At 46.7% G+C, this 25,881-nt stretch overlaps 1 protein-coding gene across 5 annotated transcripts in view; it reads right to left on the bottom strand.

The window, feature by feature from the left end:
- LOC144589987 (transmembrane protein 39B-like) overlaps window positions 1-19,271 on the bottom strand; it is a 56,435-nt gene extending 37,164 nt beyond the window's left edge. Inside the window, exons 1-5 of one of the 5 annotated variants that reach the window (XM_078394904.1) lie at window positions 19,001-19,271; window positions 18,403-18,461; window positions 17,013-17,199; window positions 10,777-10,996; window positions 1,809-1,892 (exon numbers count right to left, since the gene is read on the bottom strand). In XM_078394904.1, the coding sequence (XP_078251030.1) occupies window positions 1,809-1,892; window positions 10,777-10,996; window positions 17,013-17,188 (480 nt within the window). In that variant the 5' untranslated portion in view covers window positions 17,189-17,199; window positions 18,403-18,461; window positions 19,001-19,271. Of the gene's footprint in view, window positions 1-1,808; window positions 1,893-7,738; window positions 7,915-10,776; window positions 10,997-17,012; window positions 17,200-18,402; window positions 18,462-18,640; window positions 18,709-19,000 lie in introns of those variants that run through there. The other 4 variants (XM_078394906.1, XM_078394907.1, XM_078394905.1 and 1 more) reach the window with 4 other exon arrangements.
- Between the last annotated feature and the right edge of the window lie 6,610 nt (window positions 19,272-25,881).

Consider the following 25,881-nt stretch of genomic DNA (forward strand, 5'->3'; position numbering starts at 1 on the left):
TAGCTTACAGAGCAACCTACCATGCGGAACCTTGTCGAACGCCTGACAGACATCTAGGTACACAACATCTACAGCTCTGCCCTCATCACATCTTCAAAAAAAAAATCAGATTTGAGAGACACTACCTCCCATGTACAAAACCATGCTGACTATCACTAATCAGCCCTTGCCCATCCAAATGCCTGTATAACCTATCCCTCAGAACACTCTCTAGTAACTTTCCAACTACAGACGTTAAGCTCACCGGCCTATAGTTCCCAGCATTTTTCCTGCAGCCCTCCAGTCTTCCGGCACCTCTCCTGTATTTAAGGACGACTCGTAAATTTTAACCAGGGCTCTTGCAATTTCCTCTCTAGTTTACCGCAATGTCCTCAGATATATCTGATCACACCTTGAAGATTTGTCTACCTTCATGCACGATAGCACCTTCAGTACTTCTTCGACAGTAACACTGACTGCTTTCAAGATACTTCCATTAACTGCCCCAAGTTTCTCCATCCGACTGTCTTTCTCCTTGGTAAACACAGGAGAAATACTCATTGAGGACCTTGCCCATCTCCCGTGGCTCCACACAGAAATGACCGCTTTAATTCCTGAGGGGATCCAGTCTCTCTATAGTTATCCCTTTTCCACTTATATATTTATAAAATCTTTTGGGTTTTTCCTTAATGCTACCCGCCAGAACTATTTCCTGGCCCCTTTTTGCCCTTCTCATCTCCCTTTTTAGTTTCCTCGTTAAATCCAGAAACTCCACCAGGGATGCACTTGATCCCAGTTGCCTTTACCTGTCGCATGCATCCTTCTTGTTTTTGACCAATGCCTCAATTTCCCTTGTGAGCCAAGCTTCCTTACGTTTGCCTGTTTTGCCCTTCACTCTAACGGGGACGTACATATGCTGAGTACATATCCCACTTGGCTGATCTTCTTTTCCCCTCAAATAACCTGCCCCAGTCAACTTGAGTGAGACCTTGTCTCAAACCCTCAAAGTTGGCCTGATCCCAGTTTAGCATTTTAACATGTGGATCCTCTCCGTCCCTATCCATAACTATCTTAAACCTAATCGAACTGTGGTCACTGGTCCCAAAAGGCTCCCCCACAAACACTTCATTAGCTTGCCCTTCACAATACTAGATCCAGTGTTGTCCTCTCACGTGTCTACATACTGTTTAAGAAAACTCTCCTGAACACTTTTGAGGAATTGCACCCCATTTAAACGTTTCACACTATGATTTTCCCAGTCAATATTGGAAAGGTTAAAATCCCCTACTCTAACAAGCTTATTTGACCTACAGCTGTCTACAATCTCCTGTTATAAGTTCTAAACTCCATTGGCCATTTCGCAGCCCATATCTACAACTGATCTATCCATCTTTTGACATCCTTCACTGCCTGAAACTCCACAAATGTTGGTGTGGTCTGCAAATTTTTTAACCATCCCATCTACGTAAAAATCCTATATCCAAGCTTCGATCTCCAGTGACATTTATTTCCTTGGACTCGCTGATGTTACCTTCCTCCATCCGGGGATCAAGTTGGCTTCAGACTCTGACATTTTGGATTGATTCCTATTAATTTGATACAGAAAAACAGCAAGCAGATGTTCCTGATTTACTTTTGCCACACCCTGTCTTATGATGTTGAAAGCGGCTTTCCCCTTATTTTCTGGACCATTCTTATCACTTTCAATAACTGCCTTGAAACTTCCATTGTTGTTGCCATTATCACTAAAATGTTCCCCATTGACATTTCAACCACCTGTCAGCTAGATTTCTAATACTGACCTTGATTAAAAACTGCACGCTACTTACCTCTTTCACAACTGCTATAATAAAACGACGCGCCAATACAATAGTAATGAGGATTAATAAATTGTGATCAATCAGATGGAAGTTCTATAATGGAAAGAGAAGAAACAGTTCAGCCAAGGCAAATATTCTGGAGCAGCGATTTGTTTATTCAGACCATGAAACAAATTAAACAGACGTTTCATCTAATCTAACATTGGACTCTATATGTTCAATTAGTTAAATGATCATTGACAAAACATTACAGAATATACACAATTTTTTTAAACAACTAAAGAATCATGCAGACTTTACAGTGAAAATGTCCCCACTAGGAGATAATTTTAAACATTCTCACATAAAACTCCTAACAATATCAACAACCTACTACCAAATGTTCATGGAAACATTATGGAAATTTATATTGACATAGTTCTTTTCACAAGCAGAGTCATAGAAACATAGAAAATAGGTGCAGAAGGCACCTATTTCGATGCAGGTTGGGCGGCCACGGTGGCGCAGTGGTAGAGTTGCTGCCTTACAGTAAATGCAGCTCCAGAGACCCTGGCTTGACCCCGACTATGGGTGCTGTCTGTGCGGAGTTTGTATGTTCTCCCCCTGGGTTTCCTCCGATATCTTCGGTTTCCTCCCACACCCCAAAGACGTACAGGTTTATAGGTTAATTGACATGGCAAATGTAAAAAATGTCCCTGATGGGGGATAGTTAGGTGCGGGAATTGCTGGTCGGCGCGGACCCAATGGTCCGAAAGCATCTGTTCCATCTCTAAACTAAACTAAAGGAATAGGCCATTCGGCCCTTCGAGCCAGCACCGCCATTCAATGTGATCATGGCTGATCATCCAAAATCAGTACCCCGTTCCTGCTTTCCCACCTTATCCCTTGATTCCATGAGCCCCAAGAGCAATATATAACTCTCTCTTGAAAATATCTAGTGAATTGGGAGTTGGGAGCATAGAGTACCTCCTCTATTTATGCACTAACCCTAAACCTAATGAAACATTCACATTACCTTTGACTGAATTCACCAACTAGAAAGTTTGTTAATTTTTAGGACCTCAACTGTATTTTTGATGGCAGGTTGCACCCCCCCCCATCTTTAATGGGCCTTATGTTTCACTAAATTTGTACTGGCTTTTTACTCTTCCAGGAACATGCTATTCTTGATGTTATCCTTGCTAATCAAGAACCTGTCAATTTCTGCCTTAAAAGTAGCCAATGACTTGGCTTCCACAGCCCTCTGTGGCAATGACCTCCAAATATTCACCACCTTCTGACTACAGAAAGTGCTCATCTCCTTTCCAAAGGCACATCCTTTTATTTTGAGGCTATGCCCTCTGGTCCTAGATAGTGGAAACATCCTCTCCACATCCACTCTATCCAGGCCCCAAAGAGCTCCCCCCCCCCCCCCAATCCTTGTAAACTCCAGGAAGCACAGGCCCAGCGCCCTCAAACATGCATTATACATTAACCTAATCATTCCGGGGATGTTCACCACCCCACTTTACACAGTGGTCCCAATTTTGCCAGACCTGAGACTCTTTTCCTTCTTAACCTTTCTATTCTATTAGTTCTGGAAATTTGAGTAACTTCTCCTGCACTCTCCTTCCCTTTAACTTCATCCATACATTACCAATTTGTTTACCTTCACCCCCCATTATTTAGTTTAAAGCCCTATCTATGACCCTTGTTATGCAGTTTGCCAGGATCCTAACCCCAGCCAGGTTCAAGTGCAGTCCTTCCCATCGGAACAGCTCCATCTGTAGAGATGGTTCCCGGACACCATTGTATCTTTAACTACTTTAATGTACACATATCACTGCCCTAGCTGCACATGGTCTGTCACGATCACTGGAGCCCCTGCTAGGGGTGGGGAAGCTACAATTATACCAACCGGTGAGGGAGTGGTTAACATGGACATCGTCACTATCAATTAAAGGAGTACACACATATCATCTACATCCTTCCTCTACAAAACAAACAGTGAGTGACAGGGCGACCACGTCCCATGCGCTAGGGTAAATGCAGACAGTAAGGCACAGGAATACGGAATCACACGTAATCGCCGTAACGGACAGGCGGCCTGACCAGGCGACCAGACCGGGTCCGAACCTCGCCATCACCTCCTTCCCCGACGGGAACAAGCGGGGACGGTGCCGGGGCACGGGGTGGGCTACGGACGGGAGAACCCCTGGGCGATGAAGGCAGCGGGGGGGGGCGGCGAGGAGGAGGAGGAGGGCGAGGAAGCCGGAGAAAACGGGACCGCAGCCGGAAGACGGACAGGAGAAGGACCGGGGGGGGGGGGGGCCCAGAGGAGCGGGCAAGTCACTGGGCCGCGAAAGTGGCAGTGGAGGGGCATACGGAGCCGCCGGGGGAGGGATGGGCTCGTTCACGAGCCGGAGATGCTGGCGGGACCGGCGGTACACCTTGCCGTCATGGTTGACCAGGTACGAACGGGGGGAGCCAGCAGAACCAACGACCACGGCCAGTCTGGAGCGGCCAGAAATGGACCTCATACGGACGACCTGGCCGGGAAGAAGAGGGCGGAGGACACGGCAGGACTCGTCGTGGGAGCGCTTCTGAATACCGTGTCTGCGGGCAATGCGTTTCCGGACTAAGGCAGGTTTAAGGGCAGAGGGAGACAGGGACTGTTGAGACACCGGGACCGTGGGCCGCGTGACACGGGACATGAGACGCTGAGCCGGGGAACCCAGGGCATGATCGCGGGGGATGTTGCGGAGGTTCAGCAGGGCCAGGTAAATGTCGGAGCGGGACAGGCGGCAACGTTCCAACAGTCCTTTAGCGCTGCGGACCGCGCGCTCGGCCAGGCCGTTGCTCTGCGGGTATTCCGGGCTGCTGGTGTAGTGCCGAAAATTCCACCGTTCAGCAAAAGCACGGAACTCGGCGCTGGTGAACTGGCTGCCGTTGTCCGATTGCATGCTGGCTGGGGACCCGAAGGTGGCAAAGTGGCGGCGTAGCTTCTCGATGACCGCGGAGGAAGATAGGGAGTGGAGCTGGTCAACTTCAAACCAGCTGGAGTAAGAGTCAACTAGCACCAGAAAGTGCTTTCCGTGCCATTCGAAGATGTCGGTTGCCAGCGCGGACCAGGGCAGGTTAGGGGCTGGCTGCTGCAGGAGCGGCTGCCGCTGTTGCTGTGGAGCGAGGCTGTTGCAGGTAGGGCATGCGGAGACTCTATCTCGGAAATAGCGAGGCATGTCAGGCCAGAAGAACTGACTCTGAGCGATGGAAAGGGTCGCTTCGGCCCCGGGATGGCCACGATGAGCAGTTTCGAAATATTGTTCTTGTAGTGCTGCGGGCACCACCACCTTGTGCCCCTTCACAATCACACCCTCACGCAGCACCAACTCGTCACGAACCAGGAAGTAAGGCACCGCTGCGGCCGGCAGGGAAGAACGGCGGCCTGGCCAGCCCCGTTTGATGATCGCGGCCAGCTGTTGTAGCGAAGCGTCAGCTGCCGTGTGCTTGGCCAGGGACTTCAACTGACTGGAGGGCACGAAATTGACGTTTAGGACTATCAGATCGGACGCCTCGTATGGATGTCGGGTTGTGGATGGGAGGGGCGCCCGAGACAGCGTATCAGCAACAAACATGTCCTTGCCCTTTCGATAAACCACGGTGAAAGTAAAACGTTGTAGCTGGAGCATCATGCGCTGGAGCCGGGAGGAGGCCACGTGTATCGGCTTATTGAGGATGGTAACCAGAGGCTGGTGGTCCGTTTCAACAGTGAAGCAAGTGCCCAGGATATAGTCCTTGAATTTGGAGCAGGCAAAAACAACTGCCAGCAGCTCCTTCTCAATCTGGGCATAGCGTTGTTCCGCGGTCGTCATCGTGCGGGATGCATAGGACACCGGCAGTTGCACCCCGTCGTGGACCTGCAGGCAGGCGGCCCCTAGGCCAAACTTCGATGCATCACATGTGAGAACGATGGGGCGCTGGAGGTCAAAGTACTTCAACGTAGGCATGCTGATCAGCTTAGATTTGAGGGTGTCGAATGCTTTCTGGTGTTGCGGGAACCAGGCCCAGGCAGCGTCCTTTTTCACCAGGTCCCTCAGAGGGGCGCTCAGTTCACTCAGGTCGGGGATGAACTTTCCCAGGTAGTTGGCCATGCCCAAGAAGCGCTGTAGGCCAGGCACGTCAGCAGGTGCAGGCATCTCGGATATTGCGGCTGTCTTTTGCGGGTCGGGCTTCAGCCCTGATGCTGTGAAGACGTGTCCCACGTAGGTGACCTCAGGGACCCGGAACCGGCATTTCTTCGGGTTGAGCTTCAGGTTGACATCTCGGGCCCGCTGTAGCACCTGGCGAAGGTGGTGGTCGTGCTCAGCGACATTCTTCCCGTAAACCAGAATGTCGTCGACAATGATGGCACACGGGAGCCCAGCAAACAGTTGTTCCATGGTCCTTTGGAACACTTCGCTGGCAGAGTTGATCCCAAACGGCATGCGGAGGAAGCGGTACCTGCCGAAGGGGGTGCTGAAGGTCGTCAGGTGCGAGGATCGCTCGTCCAGAGGTATCTGCCAGAACGAGCTCTTGGCATCGAGAACCGAGAACACAGTGGCAGGGCCGACCTGTGCAGCAACATCCTCCACTGTCCGCATAGGATAATGCGGGCGCTTGATAGCCAAGTTCAAGTCCTTAGGGTTGATGCAGATCCGTAGTTCACTCTTATCCTTCTTCGCAGCGACGACCATAGTGGAGACCCACTGGGTGGGGACCGTTACTGGCTTCAAGATGCCCGTGGCCACCATCTCGAGAAGAGTGGACTCGACCTTGTCTCTCATGGCGAAGGATACCCGATGCGGGGGACGGACAACCGGCGTGATGTCGGGGTTGAGGGCAATCTTGTAGCTGCAGGGCAACTTCCCCAGCTTCGAGTCAAAACGGTCCGGGTACTCGGCCAGCGGGTTTAGGGGTGCCTCCACCATGTGGACATCGCTGTGGAATCTCACCAATCCGAGGTCCTGGCAGGCCTCCACGCCGAGCAGGGGGACACATTTACCGTCTAGCAGAAAGAAAGAAAGGGGCCGAGAGGTCTTCAGCACCTTGCAGTGGAGAGTGGCCTTCCCCACAGGAACAAGTACACCGCCCCCATATGCACGCAAAACAGCACTGTCTGTAGAAACGAGCTCATTATCTCTTATCTTCTTGAATAGGCTTGTTGACATAACATTGGCAGCAGCCCCCGTGTCCACCTTAGCAGAGAAGGCCATGCCATTCACCGTGACTCGGACGGTTGGGTCTGTTATCAGAGCAGGTGCACCTCGCAGGGAAAACACACTCATTTCGCTCTGGGAAGAGCCAGAGTCAGACAGGGGGAGTTCATCATGCTGGAGATGAGAACCAGACGCGGTATCATCACGTGTCAAGTAGCGAGAGGGTTTCTGCCGTGGCTGTGCAGGGTTCCCACGGGAACGGCAGGCCGCCGAAAAGTGGTTGGGCTTATTGCAGAGATTGCAGGTTTTCCCCATCGCCGGGCAGACATTAAAACGATGCGAAGTAAAGTTGCAGTTCGGACAGCGTTGGCGCGGCCTAGAGCTCGGCGTCGGGCTTGCCCTCTGTCGCCGAGGAGCAGAGGTGAAGCTAGCTGCGTGGACCACAGGGTCCGGTGGCTGTACAGCAGAGGAGACAGCCTCAGCTAAACGAGAGGCATACAACGCCTCATGGAATGTCAGATCAGGCTTACGTAGCAGCTCTGAGCGCAGCTTACCATCCCGTAGACCAAAGACCAAGATGTCGCGGGTTAGAGTCTCAGGGGTGAGGACGTGCAGGTCGCATCGGCGAGCCATTCGGCGCAGCGCGGCCACGAAATTGTCAACAGATTCCCCAGGGTTTTGGCGTCGGGAGATCAGTTTAAAACGCTCTAAGATGTGGTTCGTGGGGAGGTCACACATAGCCGTAAATTTAGCAAGCAGACATACCGGGTCCTGGACACTCTCGCCTTGTCCATAGATGAATGACTCCGACCGCTCAAGCGCTTCGGGACCAGCCAGGTTCAGTAAAAGGGAGGCTTTGACCGCAGGGGCCACGGCAGGGTGAGCGATTGTGGCATAATGCTCAAAGTCACGTCGGAACACACTCCAGCGATGAGTGATGTCTGCATCAAAGACCAAGATGTCAGGTTTGCGACAGGCAGAGGCCATCACGGCACAGGGAGGGGGAACTGGAACTAAGAAAACAAAACCCGACAAACTGAAGACGCAGGAAGAACCACTTCTGACACCATGTAGAGATGGTTCCCGGACACCATTGTATCTTTAACTACTTTAATGTACACATATCACTGCCCTAGCTGCACATGGTCTGTCACGATCACTGGAGCCCCTGCTAGGGGTGGGGAAGCTACAATTATACCAACCAGTGAGGGAGTGGTTAACATGGACATCGTCACTATCAATTAAAGGAGTACACACATATCATCTACACCATCCTTCCCCAATACTGGTGCCAATGTCCCACAAATTCAAATCCACTTCTCCCACATACTTTTAGGGCGGCACGGTAGCGCAGCGGTAGAGTTGCTGCTTTACAGCGAATGCAGCGCCGGAGACTCAGGTTCGATCCTGACTACGGGTGCTGTACTGTAAGGAGTTTGTACGTTCTCCCCGTGACCTGCGTGGGTTTTCTCCGAGATCTTCGGTTTCCTCCCACACTCCAAAGACGTACAGGTATGTAGGTTAATTGGCTGGGTAAATGTAAAAATTGTCCCTAGTGGGTGTAGGATAGTGTTAGTGTGCGGGGATTGCTGGGCGGCACGGACTTGGTGGGCCGAAAAGGCCTGTTTCCGGCTGTATATATATGATATGATATGATATGATACTTTTCTTTGAGCCACAAGTTCAACCCTTTAATCTGCTTGACGCCAATACCAAAGATAGATACAAAATGCCGGAGTAACTCAACAGGACAGGCAGCATCTCTGGAGAGAAGGAATGGGTGACATTTCGGGTGGAGACCCTTATTCAGACTGACGTTGGGGGGAGAGAGATAGATAGATAGATAGATAAGGAAGTGTGTAGGTGTGAGAACAGGGCAAAAGGAAAATGTAGAATAGATCTTTGTTGGCTGGGAGAAGGTAACGACAAAGCAAACAGATAAAATGTAGTCGGAGACAGTAAGACTGGTCAGAGAACTTGCCCTCTCTCCCCATCTCTCCCCCTTGCCAGTTCTCCGACAAGCCTGTCCCTCTGAGTTACTCCAGCATTGTGTCCATCTTTGGTTCCTTCATACACACCCGATACGATGAACTTCGTTTATCCCAGGAGGGAAGTTGATCTGCCAACAGTCATAAAACACAAAATACATGAATATGAAATTAAAGAATGACCCTGTGCCAATTTGATCGTGGCTCAGGTAGCAATCTATAGATTATTACCTTTTTGGTAGGGTATGAAACCGTGGAGAGGTATCTTACATGTTCCGATAAGATCACCTCTCATTTTTCTAAACTACAAATAACTCAGACCCAGCTTCTTCAGCTACTTCTGATAGGACAATGCCTCAAGCTAACAATTTGTTTGGTGAGTATAAGAAAATAACTGCAGATGCTGGTACAAATCGATTTATTCAGACTGAAGAAGGGTCTCGACCCGAAACGTCACCCATTCCTTCTCTCCCGAGATGCTGCCTGACCTGCTGAGTTACTCCAGCATTTTGTGAATAAATCAATTTGTTTGGTGAGCCTTGTTTGGATTGCTTCCAATGCCAATATATCCTTTCTTAAACAATTCCAATAAGCATTAAAAACAAGTAGTCCCAGCATTTGTCCCTGGTGAACAACACTATCAACAATCCTTCAGTGTGAAATAATGTTTAGAGTCTCTGCTTTCTACCTTTAAGCCATTTTCCTGCCAATATGGATATGAGATTAATTCTATGAGGTTCAATTCACAAATCACTTTTGATTTTTATCAAATACTATCAGGTACCATCATAACAATTAAGAGACATTTGGACAGGTACAAGGATAGGGTAGGTTTAACATGTTTTGGGCTAAGCACGGGCAGGTGGGACTGATGTAAATGGGGCATATTTATCAGTGTGGGCAAGTTGGCCAAAAGACCTGTTTCCATGCTGTATGACTTTGTGACTCTAAATACACACTTATTACATTGCCTTCATTAACCTACTGTTACCACATCAAACAATTTAATAGTCCAAAACGGATTGTTCGCACAGCTGAGAAGGTTGTTGGCTGCAGCCTTCACCCCTCCCATTGACGAACTGCACACTGCAAGGGCCAGGAAGCGAGCGGGCAAGATCATCTCTGACCCCTCTCACCCTGGCCACAAACTCTTTGAAACACTTCCCTCTGGAAGCCGACTCCGGACTGTCAAAGCAGCCACAGCCAGACATAAAAACAGCTTTTTTTCCACGAGTGCTAGTTCAACTCAATAACCAATGTCTGTAATCTCTTTTTTGCTCTGGTTTATTTTCACCCACATGTTTAGACCGTAATGGTGGATCCTTATTGTTTTGATGTGTTTATGCTTTATTCTTCATTGTAAACTGTATGTTTGTGTTGTCATTTGTGAGCGGAGCACCAAGGCACATTCCTTGTATATGCATACTTGGCCAATAAACTTATTCATTCATTCAAAAAGATTAGCTTTTAACAAATCCGCCACGTCTCCTCTTTCTCAATTCAAAGTCCTCCAGCTGTTATTAAAGTTTTCCCGGAAGCCCAAAGCACCAAGCTCCCAACAGAGCACAATAGGAGCAGTGGACATTATGGCAGCATTTGTTGTTCTAGATACAGACAATATAGCAGTTAAAGAAATTGCTAGAACAATGTTATGAATTTCAAAGCAGAATATATATTAACGGAATTACATTTTCCTTCATAGGATGTGCTTAAACTTGAATGTCCTATTAGGTATTTGGAATTTATTAAAACATTTGATCTAAAGAACTCATAAATCATCATAAATAAATGTTAGAATAATAACCCGTTACCCACCAGTGATGTAAATGAGGGCGGATGAGCAGGGGGATACCACCATACTGTTTTATAGATGTTGATATAATGAACAAACACAGCTATGAGGTGGCAGAAGAGAAGATGAAGTTCAAATAGAATGCTTTTCTCAAGAGGTAGTTCAGGAATCTTGCTGTGTTTCAAAGGAATCACAGTCTGGGTTGCGAGGGGAGGACTTATCAAGCCAGTTCCCGACCCACTCCTAAAATAAAGAAACAAAAAAAGAAATCAGCTGATGTGATATTTCATTTGATGTTATAAGGCCACCAGTGGCATGACATTATCTATGAGAAATTAAAGAAATCACACAATTACTTAATCAAACATTATTTTTCACTTCTCACGGTAAATTAGTATATTTTCCCTCCTCACCCAGCTTTACTAGTACATGAACAAAAAACAAGGTGCTGGAGAAACTAGGCAGATCAGACAGCATCTGTAGAGGGAAAGGATCTTACTGCAGAAAACCATTCAAATACAAAATATGCATTTGATCATTGGGCTGCTGTTCAGCAGAAACAACCAGTTAAATTCACTCTTTCAGAATTAGTTCTTTAGTCCCAGATATCATAGCTTTTCAAGTACAAAGCATAGATTGCTTGAAACATGACAGTTTAGGTCTTTCAGGTGGTGAACTACTCTCTCTAGATGGTGTGTCGTAACCTGACCACCTCCTCAATCCTTTTACCAGTTACTGTACAGTCTCGACCTGAAATGTCATCCATTCCTTCCATTAGTCCCCTGATCTGATAAGGGGACTAGAGGTAAAAGAGCCATTAGGAGGCAGTGATCACAACATGATAAGTTTTACTCTGCAAATGGAAAGGCAGAAGGGAAAATCGGAAGTGTCGGTATTACAGTATAGCAAAGGGGATTACAGAGGCATGAGGCAGGAGCTGGCCAAAATTGACTGGAAGGAGGCCCTAGCAGGGAAGACGGTAGAACAGCAATGGCAGGTATTCCTGGGAATAATGCAGAGGTTGCAGGATCAATTTATTCCAAAGAGGTGGAAAGACTCTAAGGGGAGTAAGAGACACCTGTGGCTGACAAGGGAAGTCAGGGACAGCATAAAAATTAAGGAGAGGAAGTATAACATAGCAAAGAAGAGTGGGAAGACAGAGGATTGGGACTCTTTTAAAGAGCAACAAAAGTTAACTAAAAAGGCAATACGGGGAGAAAAGATGAGGTACGAGGGTAAACTAGCCAATAATATAAAGGAGGATAGCAAAAGTTTTTTTAGGTACGTGAAGAGGAAAAAAATAGTCAAGGCAAATGTGGGTCCCTTGAAGACAGAAGCAGGGGAATTTATTATGGGGAACAAAGAAATGGCAGACGAGTTAAACCGTTACTTTGGATCTGTCTTCACTGAGGAAGATACACACAATCTCCCAAATGTTCTAGGGGCCGGAAAACCTAGGGTGATGGAGGAACTGAAGGAAATCCACATTAGGCAGGAAATGGTTTTGGGTAGACTGATGGGACTGAAGGCTGATAAATCCCCAGGGCCTGATGGCCTGCATCCCAGAGTACTTAAGGAGGTGGCTCTAGAAATAGTGGAAGCATTGGAGATCATTTTTCAATGTTCTATAGATTCAGGATCAGTTCCTGTGGATTGGAGGATAGCAAATGTTATCCCACTTTTTAAGAAAGGAGGGAGAGAGAAAACGGGTAATTATAGACCAGTTAGTCTGACATCAGTGGTGGGGAAGATGCTGGAGTCAATTATAAAAGACGAAATTGCTGAGCATTTGAATAGCAGTAACGGGATCATTCCGAGTCAGCATGGATTTACGAAGGGGAAATCATGCTTGACAAATCTACTGGAATTTTTTGAGGATGTAACTAGGAAAATTGACAAGGGAGAGTCAGTGGATGTGGTGTACCTCGACTTTCAGAAAGCCTTCGACAAGGTCCCACATAGGAGATTAGTGGGCAAAATTAGGGCACATGGTATTGGGGGTAGGATACTGACATGGATAGAAAATTGGTTGACAGACAGAAAGCAAAGAGTGGGGATAAATGGGTCCCTTTCGGAATGGCAGGCAGTGACCAGTGGGGTACCGCAAGGTTCGGTGCTGGGACCCCAGCTATTTACGATATACATTAATGACTTAGACGAAGGGATTAAAAGTACCATTAGCAAATTTGCAGATGATACTAAGTTGGGGGGTAGTGTGAATTGTGAGGAAGATGCAATAAGGCTGCAGGGTGACTTGGACAGGTTGGGTGAGTGGGCGGATACATGGCAGATGCAGTTTAATGTAGATAAGTGTGAGGTTATTCACTTTGGAAGTAAGAATAGAAACGCAGATTATTATCTGAATGGTGTCAAGTTAGGAGGAGGGGGAGTTCAACGAGATCTGGGTGTCCTAGTGCATCAGTCAATGAAAGGAAGCATGCAGGTACAGCAGGCAGTGAAGAAAGCCAATGGAATGTTGGCCTTCGTAACAAGAGGAGTTGAGTATAGGAGCAAAGAGGTCCTTCTACAGTTGTACCGGGCCCTGGTGAGACCGCACCTGGAGTACTTTGTGCAGTTTTGGTCTCCAAATTTGAGGAAGGATATTCTTGCTATGGAGGGCGTGCAGCGTAGGTTCACTAGGTTAATTCCCGGAATGGCGGGACTGTCGTATGTTGAAAGGCTGGAGCGATTGGGCTTGTATACACTGGAATTTAGAAGGATGAGGGGGGATCTTATTGAAACATATAAGATAATTAGGGGATTGGACACATTAGAGGCAGATAACATGTTCCCAATGTTGGGGGAGTCCAGAACAAGGGGCCACAGTTTAAGAATAAGGGGTAGGCCATTTAGAACGGAGATGAGGAAGAACTTTTTCAGTCAGAGGGTGGTGAAGGTGTGGAATTCTCTGCCTCAGAAGGCAGTGGAGGCCAGTTCGTTGGATGCTTTCAAGAGAGAGCTGGATAGAGCTCTTAAGGATAGCGGAGTGAGGGGGTATGGGGAGAAGGCAGGAACGGGGTACTGATTGAGAGTGATCAGCCATGATCGCATTGAATGGCGGTGCTGGCTCGAAGGGCTGAATGGCCTACTCCTGCACCTATTGTCTATTGTCTATTGTCCAGAGATATGCTGCCTGTCGCGCTGAGTTACTTCAGCATTTTGTGTCTATTGCACAGCTCACACAACATTTTTTCAGAGCAACAATTTCAAGCTCAGACAATATGCTTGTAAACCTCATCCAAATACTTCCCAATACAATCATGATGCCTTTCCTGTATCATAGAGTCCGAGCCATGCAGCACAGAAACAGACCGTTTGGCTGACGATGTCCACGTTAAAAGTTGCACATAACCCACACCAATACTATTTGTCCATATTAAGTTCATAACCTTCCAAGTCTTGGTGATTCAAGGACTCAAACGGAATGCTTTTTAAATATTGAGTATCTGCCTCCACCACCCAAGGCACTTAAGTATGCTGATTAGGTATCTTGGGGTCCAAGTCAAGTTTCCCGAAAGTTGCAACACAGATTGAAAGGGTGATGAAGCAGATATATAGCACAATTCTCTTGATAGGTCAGACCACAGAATATAACAGTCGGGATGGAGACAGAAGAGAATGCAGATTCTGGAGGAAAAGACAAACTGCTAGAGGAACTAAGTGGGCTTGGCAACATCTGCAGAGGGAAATGGACAGAGAACATTATAGGTCAGAAGTCTGTATCTAGACTGAAAGAGTGGAGGGAGGATAGCCAGTATAAAAAGGTTAGGGAGTGGGGTAAGATTTGGCAGAGGGATCCTGTTGAGATGGGGTAGATTGGTGAATGGAGTCAGTTGGGGAAGAGTGATGGAAACAGCAACAGATACTGGGAAGTGATTAGTGGAGGGAACAAAGGGCTGCAGATGAAGGAATTAGAGAGGAAAGGAATGGAGAGTCATCAATGAAGCAGAGAAAGAATTTGAGAGTAATTTTGGAACAAAGATGCGCACTTAACCAATAAAGAGGCAGGTGAACATGGGTCTCATGTAAGTGCCCACTGTTGTCTTTGATTAGTAGAAAGTGGGAGTTGAAAGAGAATTTATTCAAGGTAAGTGCAGATTCTACTAGGTAGAAGAACGTGTTGGCAATTGGAGAAATAGAGAACACCAAGACCTTCCTGATGGGAGCAGAATGTGTTGGGATTGGACATCCATGGTGAAGATGAGGTTGCAGGGGACAGGAAATTGGATTTGTTGAAATGGTGGAGAGCAAGTGAGGTTTTCCAGATGCAGAAAATGATGGGAGAGACATCAAGAAGATAAAGAGTCAAATTAGGAGGAATTCAGTGTGCCAAGAGCATGCAGAAACAACGTGCCTGGCAGTGCTGTCTTGTTTATTCATTGGGTAGGAGATAGAAACAAGCAGTAGTGGATTTGTGAATCATAAGGTTGGAGGTTGCGGAGAGAGATCACAAATGACCAGATCTGTGATGGCATGGAGACAGTGGCCTGGTATTCATTGGGGGAACATGATCAAGAGGTATGAGGGATGTTGTGTTCCCACTTTAGGGTAGATAATCAAAATAGATGGTGTTATAAACAATGAAGACGATTATTCCAAAATTACAATAAGATCTTGAACAGCTCATCAAGCAGACAGAGGATTGGTTAACAAAGTTTAATTCAGATAAATGAGCAGTATTGCTTTTTGGGAAGTCAAACCATGGCAGGATCTACACAGTGAATGTTAGTATCTTTGAAAGCTTTTTAGAGCAGATAGATCTTGCAGTACGAGTACATAGTTATCTGAAAGTCGCAGCCCATTCCTCAGGCTAGTTAAGAATCTTGACGTGTTGCCCTTTATCAGTCAGGGAATTGAGTACAGAATATGGGAAGCTCTGTTCTAGGAAGGAACTGTAGATGCTGGTTTAAACTGAAGATAGACACAAAGTTGGAGGAACTCAGCAGGTCAGACAGCATCTCTGGAGAAAAGGAATAGGTGATGTTTTGTGTCAAGACCCTTCTTCAGACTGAGAGTCAGGGGATTCTCTCTCAGTGGACTCCCTTACTCTCAGTCTGAAGAAGTTATGTTATAGTTGAACAAAACATTGGTGAGACTTTTGGAGCATGGTATTCAGTTCTGGTCACCCAATATAGGAAAGATGTCAATATGCTGGGAGAGTGCAGCAGATTTACGAGGATGTTGCCAGGGCCCAGAACCTAAGCTGCAGGGAGAGGTTAGGCAGATTAGAACATTATTCCTTGTAGTCAGAAGGGGGTGATGTGCAGAAATACATAAAATTATGAGGGGAATAAATAAGGTGAATGTTTAGTTTAGAGATACATCATGGAGAGAGAGTCCTCAGTCAACAAGTCCACAATGATCATTCATCAACCATTCACACTAGTTCTATGCTGTCCTATCTTCTCATCCAGTCCTTACAAACTAGGGGAAATTTACAATGCCCCAAGTCACCCACAAACCCACTTGTTTTTGGGATGGGAGAGGAAACTAGAGCACCCAGAAGAAACCTACATGGCCACAGGTTGAACATCCACACTCCACATTCGGGGTTAGGATCAGGTCTCTGATGCTATGAGGCGGCAGCTCTACCAACTGCACCACTGTATCACCCAGAATCTTTTTCTTAGAGTAGGGAATTCAAGAACTAGAGGGCACAGGTTTAAGGTATGAGGGGAGATTTAATAAGAATCTGAGGGGCAACCTGTTCACACAAAGCGTAGGGGGTGGGGGGTGGAATGAGCTGCCAGAGGAAGTGATTGAGGCAGGTACAATAACAACATTTACAATATATTTGTACGGGTATATGGACAGGAAAAGTTTAGAGGGATACAAGCCAAACGTAGCAAACAGCACTAGCTTGGATGGGGTCTCCTGGTCAACAAGGACAAAATGAACTGAAGAACCTGTTTTCATGCTCTGACTCTATCACAAATTATCGGCGTCCCAGCACGGATCCCTGTGGAACATCGTTGACACAGACCTTCAGCTAGAATGAAACCATTTCACCAAAGATTTAGATATAATAGTGCTACAAATTTAAATTATTCCTTCATGTTAATAGATTTAAATCTTGTATGTTTAATAATAATAATAATAATAATAGTAATTTTGGAAATCATATTGCAATTGTACCAGAAGTCAAACACATGCATGGCATTTTCATAATTCCAAGATGCAAATCTATCCCACTCCCATGAAAAAATAATAGACCAGTCAATAATACTATACAGAAGGCTCCAGGAATGATTTTCTTTACCTGGTTCTTGACCGTACTCCTGTAATGGGCGAGCTGGTAGAATAGCCAGAACCTCCTAATGTTCCAGATTCATTGAGTGGTGTTCTGCAATACGATGTCCTACTTGGCCCTCTTCTGCCACCTGCCATGCCAAAAGATGGAACTTTATTTTTCACCCTTGATGTTTTATCTTGCATTCAAGGGCTTGCTGTAATGGAATAGAACAAAATGTATTTTACATCACCATCTATATTTCTTGGTATTGAATCACAGGACTTGTGGAAACTATCATAACAGTAAACATTAGTTCCACAATCAAAGGATAAACGTTGCCCATGACAGGAAGATAGTAGGAAATCTTGCCTCATAGCAGAGGTGCCAAAAGCTAAAGGGGATAGGTTAAGGGTAAGTAGTTTGGAGGGAATTGGAGGAAGACATTTCATCCACTCAAGGGCTGGTTGGACCTGAAATGCATTGGCTGACCAGGTTGCAGAAGCTGGTCTAGAGCATCTCTAGAGTAATGGAATGGGTGACGTTTCAGGTCGAGACCCTTCTTCAGAGGGCGTCGTCCCGTCACCCAATGCTTCTCTCCAGAGATGCTGCCTATCCCACTGAGTTACTCCAACTTTGTGTCCTGATCTAAACTAGTTCCCTTTGCCTACATTTGGCCCATATCCCTCAACCTTTCCTCTCCGTGTACCTGTCCAATTGTCTTTTAAATGCTTTTATAGCTCCTGCTTCATCTATTTCCTTCGGCAGCTAGTTTCATATACCATCACCTTTTGTGTGAAAATGTTACTCCCTCAGGTTCTCATTAAATCTTATCCCTCTCACATTAAACCAATGTCCTTTGGTTTTTTGATTCCCCTGCCCTATGTAAAAGACCCATGCATTCATCATATCTATTCGCCTCATGATTCTATACACCGGAGATCATCACTCAACCTCCTGAGCTCCTGCCCAACTTCTCCCTATAGGTCAACACCTCGAGTCCTGGCAACATCTTTATAAATCATCTCCCCTTCTTCAGAGGGTCTCAACCCGAAACATCACCCATTCCTTCTCTCCAGAGATGCTGCCTCTCCTGCCGAGTTCCTCCAGCTTTTTGTGTCTATCTTCGTCTTAAATCAGCATCTGCAGTTCCTTCCTATACATAGTTTAGAAGGGGCATCTTGGTCAACAAGTTGGGCTGAAGGGTCTGTTTCCGTGCTGTACAGATCCAAATGTACTTTCGCCTGGGGCTATTTGATATGACAAATTACAATTGGGAATTCTGATTAAATTCTTCCATCGCCCAGAAAATCAATGGTGAGAATTGCCAACAACTGTACCCCAAAAAAGAGGCCATTTTAGCAATTGATGTGCCATCTGTAACCAAAGTGATCTGTCCATTCCTTCCACAGATGCTTACCCACTGAATTCCTCCAGCACTTTGATTTTTGATCAAGATTTCGGCCTCAGCAGTTTCACCTTGAAGAAACAAAGAATTGGACACGAGGAACGTGGATAGGCGACATTTCGGATAGAGACCCTTCAACTAATTGTTGAAGTAAACTTCTATCTGTATTAGGCAAATACAAGCAAGGCATTACTGGTAGCTGAATCTTTCAGGGGAATACCGACACAGTAATTAATAAGTATACACTAACCAACGTGGTACTGAGATCGTATGCATGCAACTATGCTGCAGCGTGCAGTTTCCTTTGTCCGATCCTGCACACACCAGCCCCTGTAACTCGTCGTCAAGGAGACTTGCATGAAGCGATGTTGTGGTGGGAACCACTGGGAGAGGTGGAGGGCGAGCTCTGCCACCGCGGCCATCTATCTCCGGAGAGGGAAGCCTCGCCTCGGGGAGGACACTGGGTTTCAACAGAGGAGACCACCGATGTCGAACAGCTCCGGCTCCAGCGCTGGCAGAGAGAGGCGCCGGGCTGGATCGGGCTTGAAACAACAGAGCGGCCGCTCCCACGCCTGTGGCACAAACTAACCGTCTTTCAACGACAACTCACCGGACTTGCGGCGCATCGAGCCCCGCGGCGCTGTCGGTGAAGACGCTGCCGGTGAACGAGAAGACGCCGGTAGAGCCGGAGCGGGTGAAGGCGGGGGAGGGGGCTGGACCCGGAGCGGGCGGAGACGGGGCCCGGAGTCGGTTAAGGGCGGGCGGGGACGGGGCCCGGAGCGGGTGAGGGCGGGGACGGGGACCGGAGCGGGTGAAGGGCGGGCGGGGAGCGGGTGAAGGCGGGGACGGGGCCCAGAGCGGCAGTGCCTCGCGTCGGAGTGAGCCGGGCCTTCTAACCCAGCGCGCGTGCGCGGGCAGAGCGCGCCACACACGCCCGACGTGCTTACGTCACACGGCCATTGTGTTTCGTGCACGTCCCGCGCGCCCCCGACACATAAAAACGGACAACAGGTGAATCTGTTGGGAAAACAAGGTACAGACGCCGGTTTAAATAGAAGGCGGACACACACACAGAGCGCGGGAGCAACTCAGCGGGTCAGGCAGCGTCTGTGGGGACAGGGAACGGGGATGTTTCGGGTCGAGACCCTTCCTCCCATTCACTTACAAAGCCCTGGACGGGCTGCCCCCCCCCCCCCCCCCATATCAAACATCTTATATCTCCAGGTCAATCAGGGCGGCCGACTTGGGGCTACTCACTATCCCGCGGTCTAGGCTTAAGCTCAGGGGTGACCGCGCTTTTGTGATTGCAGCTCCAAGACTGTGGAACAGCATCCCTCTCCCCATCAGAACTGCCCCCTCCATCCACTCCTTTAAGTCCAGGCTCAAAACCTATTTCTACGCCCTAGCGTTTGAGGCTCATTGAGGAGGCGCTGTGAACTGTTTATGTATGTGCTGTTATGTTTGTGTGCCATTGTATGTTCTTTTCTTAGTATCTGAACTGATGTACAGCACTTTGGTCAACGTGGGTTGTTTTTAAATGTGCGATACAAATAAAATTGACTTGACTTCCTCAGACTGATGTCAGGGGGGGGACGGACAGAGATAGGATGGAGTTGGAGACTGGTGGGGGAACTGGGAGGGGGGGTGGAGAGAGAGGGGGGGGTGGAGAGAGGGGGGGATGGAGAGAGCGGGGGGGGGGGGGGGGATGGAGAGAGGGGGGAGGATGGAGTGAGAAGGGGATGGAGAGAGCGGGGGGGGGGGGGGGGGGGTGGAGAGGAGGGAGGGGATGGAGAGAGAGGGGATGGAGAGAGGGAGAGGATGGAGAGAGAGGGGGATGGAGAGAGAGGGGGAATAGAGAGAGGAGGAATAGAGAGAGGAGGGAGGGGATGGAGGGGGGGTTGGAGAGGGATGGGAAGCAGCGACTATCTGAAGTGGGAGAAATGAATGTTGATACCAAAGATACTAGAGGAGCAAGATGAACCACCCCGTCGAAATTGCCTATACTGAAGGGTAGTAGCAACGGAACAGAACCTCCGCCATTTTAGTAAGCAAATCCCGCCGCTCGCTCTGCCTCTTGCAGTGTAATAATAATAATATATTCCTTTATTCGTCCCACACCGGGAAAATTTACAGTGTAATCAGTGTTGTGTGATGATGGTACCATTAAAATGCAGAAAATACTCTCACATTTTTTTGTTAGTTTTATTTTAAAATCTTTTCCCCCTGCTTAATTTCTCTGATTTTATTATTTTTTACTATTTCTGCCATTTCCCTCCCATCCTTCCTCCCAGCCCCCTTTTGGGCCGTTTCCCTTGTATTGCTCAAACACACTTTGCACAAATTTAACTTATATATATATATATATATATATATATATATATGAATGTGTGTGAGAGAGGTAAGGTAGAGATAAATAGATCTCAAAGTTCCTTCTCATGGATCAGAAGCAACTTTGATTTTAAGCACGCTCTTTTTCTCTCCTCATCTTATTTTTCACATGATGTGCATAAACCATAAAGGTGATTCGACCATTATGTTTTATGCATATGCATATATACACATATATATATCTAGTTACGGTCTTGTGATTTCCTCTAATTATTTGTTTAGCAACTATTTTCTTTCAACCTCTCTCCCTCTCTGGATATATGTATATAGAGAGAGATATATATATGTATAAAATCAGTCATGCACACACTTCTCAGCACATGGTTCTCCTTATCATGATCACTGTTCTCTCACATACATTTCATTAGGGCCTACCCATACACATTCACAATCAGTGACATCAATCTTATTTCCAGAAATCCTAATATTGTGAACAAAATAACTATGAACACATGTCATGATTGTTTTTCATTCTTTTCATTCTATATCAGTGTAATAAAATGTAATGCATACGTACCTGCACTGATACAGAAGTGCTAGCTTTAGACATGAATAATGTACATTGATACCATAGTTTCATTTTGAATTTAACATATAATTGAGGGGGCCGGTGCAATATAGTGCTAACCTTCACTTTTGTGAAAAATGAGTTACATGCATTGACACGATACTTACCCACTACCCTACAACCTGTAAAACATTCAAATTTAAATTCAACCGATAAGTTGGTCAAATAAGATAGGCACCTTTATGTTTTTTTTGTGATTTATGGATTTTTCAAATGTGAATATCTCATAATGACACATTTGTGGGTTAGCAGTACTTTGCACCAACCCCCTCAATTTTACATCATTCAAAAATGCACTTCATAAACAAGGATAACACTTTTTATTTCTGTCATTCGTGGTAAGATTTACATCATTTTGTGTGCGAGATATACAGGGTTGCACTGTTTCGCATATCAGCTAGCCAATGAAAAGATCAGGTCCTGATTTATACCAGCTCTTCACCTCCCCCCACCCCTTGTCTGAAGAAGGGTCCCAACCTGAAACATCACCCATCCTTTTTCTCCAGAGATGCTGCCTCTCCCGGTGATTTACTCCACCACTGTGTCTATTTGAATTGGATTCATGCTTCTGTACCACGTCAGGCACCATTGGTCATTTTAGTGGCTGTCAAGGGTTTGTAACTAATCAATTCACCAATTCAAATTTTCTTGGCTCTACATATAAAGTTAAATGTCTTTTCAATTATATTGTGGATACAGTAGAGTTTGATTGTTTGCAAATGCCTAATATCTGCTTCCATGACTTTTTAAAATAAAACTAAAAGAGATACAGCTAGTGGAGGTGAAATTAAAATTAACAGAGAAAGCAAAGAAGAACAGTTCATTAAATATGATCAATTGGCCTGATACAGACAGAGTGGATCTCTAGTGCAAATATTCAATCAGTAACATCCAAAGTTTAAAGATCACGAAGCAGCAACTCTTCAAGAAATAGTTATAAATGTCAACTATCAACTTATCCAAGAAGTTGAACAAAAATAATTGTTTGCAAACATTTTATATACGAAGAAATCGCAGAGAGTTGTGAACACTGCCCAGTCTAGCACACAGAGTCTGCTTACGAAAATGGCGCTGAAACGTACCCATGACCTACTACGGTTTTTTAGAGTCGAGTGGTCTATCTTGCTCCTCTAGTATCTTTGGTCTGAATAAAACCACTTTTGTTACTTTTTAAAAACAATTTAACTAATAAACTTTAATAAATGCACTCCCCCACCCCCCAGGACCAGCGGGAGGACCAGCGTGCCCCGCGCCTGACCTTCCTCCCGTGGTGCAGCACGCAGCAGAGGCGGCGACAGAGGATTCACAAAATGGCTGCCGTCGCCGTCGCCGTCACTCCCCTCCAATAGTAGGCGAGCTGCAGGAGAGGCTTTGATTCCATGCCCAGACAGCAATAGAAATGGGGCCGAGGTCAGTGCCTTCTCCCTGTTGACTCTCGCCCACCACAGTCCCGGGAGACGCTCCCCGCCCGACAACGGGTCACCGCCGTTCCCAGCAGATTGGGCCGAGCTGCAGGAGACGCTTTGGCTTCACATCCTCCCACAAGAGAAACGGGGCCGAGGTCAGTGCCTTTTCCCTGTCCCCCCTTGCCCGCCTACGGCCACGGGGGCACTCCCTGCCCGGCAACAGGTCAATGGTTGGGCCGAGAGGGGAGGGAAGGGAGGAGAGGGGAGGGGGGGAGAAGGGAGAGGGGGGGGGGAGAAGGGAGAGGGGGGGGAGAAGGGAGAGGGAGAGGGAGAGGGAGAGGGAGGAGGGGAGAGGGAGGGGGTAGAGGTTAGGGAGGGGGATAGAGGTGGGGAAGGGGAGAGGGGAGGGAGGGGTGATGGGAGGAGGTGGGGAGGGAGGGGGATGCGGGGGAATGGAGGGAGGGGTCATGAGGAGGGGGGAATGGGGGGAGGGGGATGGGGAAAGGGGTGGGAGGGGTGATGGGGAGGGGGACGGGAGGGAGTGGTCAAGTGGATGGGGTAGGAGGATGGGGGGGTGGAGGGAGGGGTCATGGGGAGGGGGTCGGGGGAGAGGGGGGGGATGGGGAGAGGAGTCGGGGGAGGGGATTGGTTTGGACTAGTATGTTCATAAACCTACAAACAAGCAACATACAAGAAATTGGTTATGCTATTCAGAAAACAAAGGAAACCTATTCTGTTTCCCAAGCAAGGTTATGACTTCAGGATGTTCATCAAAGTTTAGTAAAGAGGGGTTTAATGACTGGAAAAATGCAAGCAATCTATTACGTCGACATGAAGAAAGTTCCTCACATAGGCAAGCTTTAATTTCACTGTCGATGCGCAAAAACATAGGTGAACGTGTCGATTCCCAACTTGTGAAACAAATGGAGACTGACCAAAAGTATTTGCCGCACACTTCTAGAGCGAATAATTGAAGTTGTAAAGTTTTTAGCAGAACGAGGCCTTTCATTACGTGGTAATGATGAAACTGTTGGCTCTCCTCATAATGGAAATTATGGGGTTGTTAGAATTACTGGCCAAGTTTGACCCCTTTTTTGGCAGAGCATATAAATACTCATGCAAACAAAGGAAGGGGACATAAATCATACCATCTAAAACAACATGTGAGGAATTCATCAATCTGATTGGATCCAGCATACTGGATCACATTATCGGTGAAGTCAAGAAATACAAGTATTATTCTGTTTCATTGGATTCTGCTCAGATATATCTAACGTGGACCAGCTGACTTTGACTGTGTGCTATGTTTTGCCGTCTGGATCAGTTGAAAGGTTTGTGCAGTTTTTGGATATGGAAGGTCATAGTGCTGAAAAGCTCACTCAAAGTTGACTTGCCTTTTTAAAGGAAAATGACATTGATATAAAAGACTGCCGTGGTCAAAGTTATGACAATGCCAGCAACATGAGTGGCAAGTATAGTGGCTTACAAGCACAAATTAAAGAGCTGAATGAGTTTGTGGATTACATTCCATGATTTGCACATTCACTAAATTTGGTTGGAAAATGTGCTGCTGAATGTTGTCAAGAAGCATTAATTTTCTTTGACTTTGGGGAAATCATTCTCCGCCGACAAGCAAATTCTATATTTCATTAAATCAAGATTGGCCACAGGAAGACTCGAGTTGACAAATGAGGCACAATTAGTTCTCGGCCGAATAGATATATGTCAAAACATAAGCGCTACTGCGCACGCATAAATTTACAATTTGACACTGACACAATGTGGGAACTCCAACACGGAGACCACATAAGGTCATAAGTGATAGGAGCAGAATGAGGCCATTCCTCCCATCAAGTCTACTCCGCTATTTAATCATAGCTGATCTCTCCCTCCTAACCCCATTCTCCTGCCTTCTCCTCGTAATCCCTGACACCCAAGAGATAATCAAGAATCTATCTCTGCCTTAAAAATATCCGTTGAGGGCCTCCGCAGCCTCTGTGACAAGGAGTTGCACAGATTCACCAGTGGGGTTAAAGAATTGCTGACGTAAGTGCAAGTTTAAATCGGAGCGTGCCTGCACATGCAAATTGATAGGCTAATCGGCCACTTTAAATTGCCACTAAATTGTAGATGGGTTGTAAAGTTTGGGAAAAATTGTGGAGAATTTGGGGAGAATAAATGGTGATTCGTGTCGGATGTGTAAATGGGTGCTTGAAGGTCAGTATAGACCCGATGGGCTGAAGGGCCTGTGGCTATGCTGTGTGACTCTATAAGATCCTTATGAGTCATAAATTTCACACCATCATATTTCTCAGCCATCATTAACCATCTTTTCATCCAAGTGTTCTCTTTCTGAAGTACTCAAAGATCAATAGAGATTCTAAGATATGGCTTGTTTTCTCTTCAGGAAAGAAGGCTGAAGGTTAAACTAATGGAAATCTTTAAAGTGTTGAAAGATTTTGAAGGAGCGGGTGCAGAGAGAGTGTTTTTATTTGGGGGGGGGGGGGGAACAAAACCAGATTCAAGATAATGAAGAAATCCAATAGCAGCAGGAGAAATAAGATTGTGGTGTAATTGAAATAATGACTATCTGAGACAAGGGAACATGGAACATGGAACAGTAATAATAATAATAATAATAAACATTTATTTTTTGTAGCGCTTTTCCAAATGCTCAAAGACGCTTTACAAAAACAGTCAGGACATAAAAACAAACAAACGAACTGTCCTGACGGAGAAGCGGCGAACAAATAGCGCCAGCGTCCTCTCACGTCAGGGTCCAGCAGTACAGCACAGGAACAGGCCCTTTGGCCCACAATGTCTGTGCTGTTCATGATGCCAAGACCAACTCTTACCTGCCAGCACATAATCCATATCCCTCCAGTCCATTCACATCCAGGTACCTATCTAAAAATCTCTTAAACACCACTGTCGTATCTGCCTCCACCACCATCCCCAGCAGCACATTGCGGGCACTCATCACCCACTGTGTCAAAAAATTGCCTTGCACATCTCCTTTAACTGTTGGAAGAACAGATGAAAGAGAAGGGAAGAGAGGATAATGGGGTAGATTGAGATGAGAGGCAAGAGGATGATTATGTGGGTCAGTATGGACTGGTTGAGCCAAAT

The sequence above is a fragment of the Rhinoraja longicauda genome, unplaced genomic scaffold (assembly GCF_053455715.1).
Source record: "Rhinoraja longicauda isolate Sanriku21f unplaced genomic scaffold, sRhiLon1.1 Scf000096, whole genome shotgun sequence".
Lineage (NCBI taxonomy): Eukaryota > Metazoa > Chordata > Chondrichthyes > Rajiformes > Arhynchobatidae > Rhinoraja > Rhinoraja longicauda.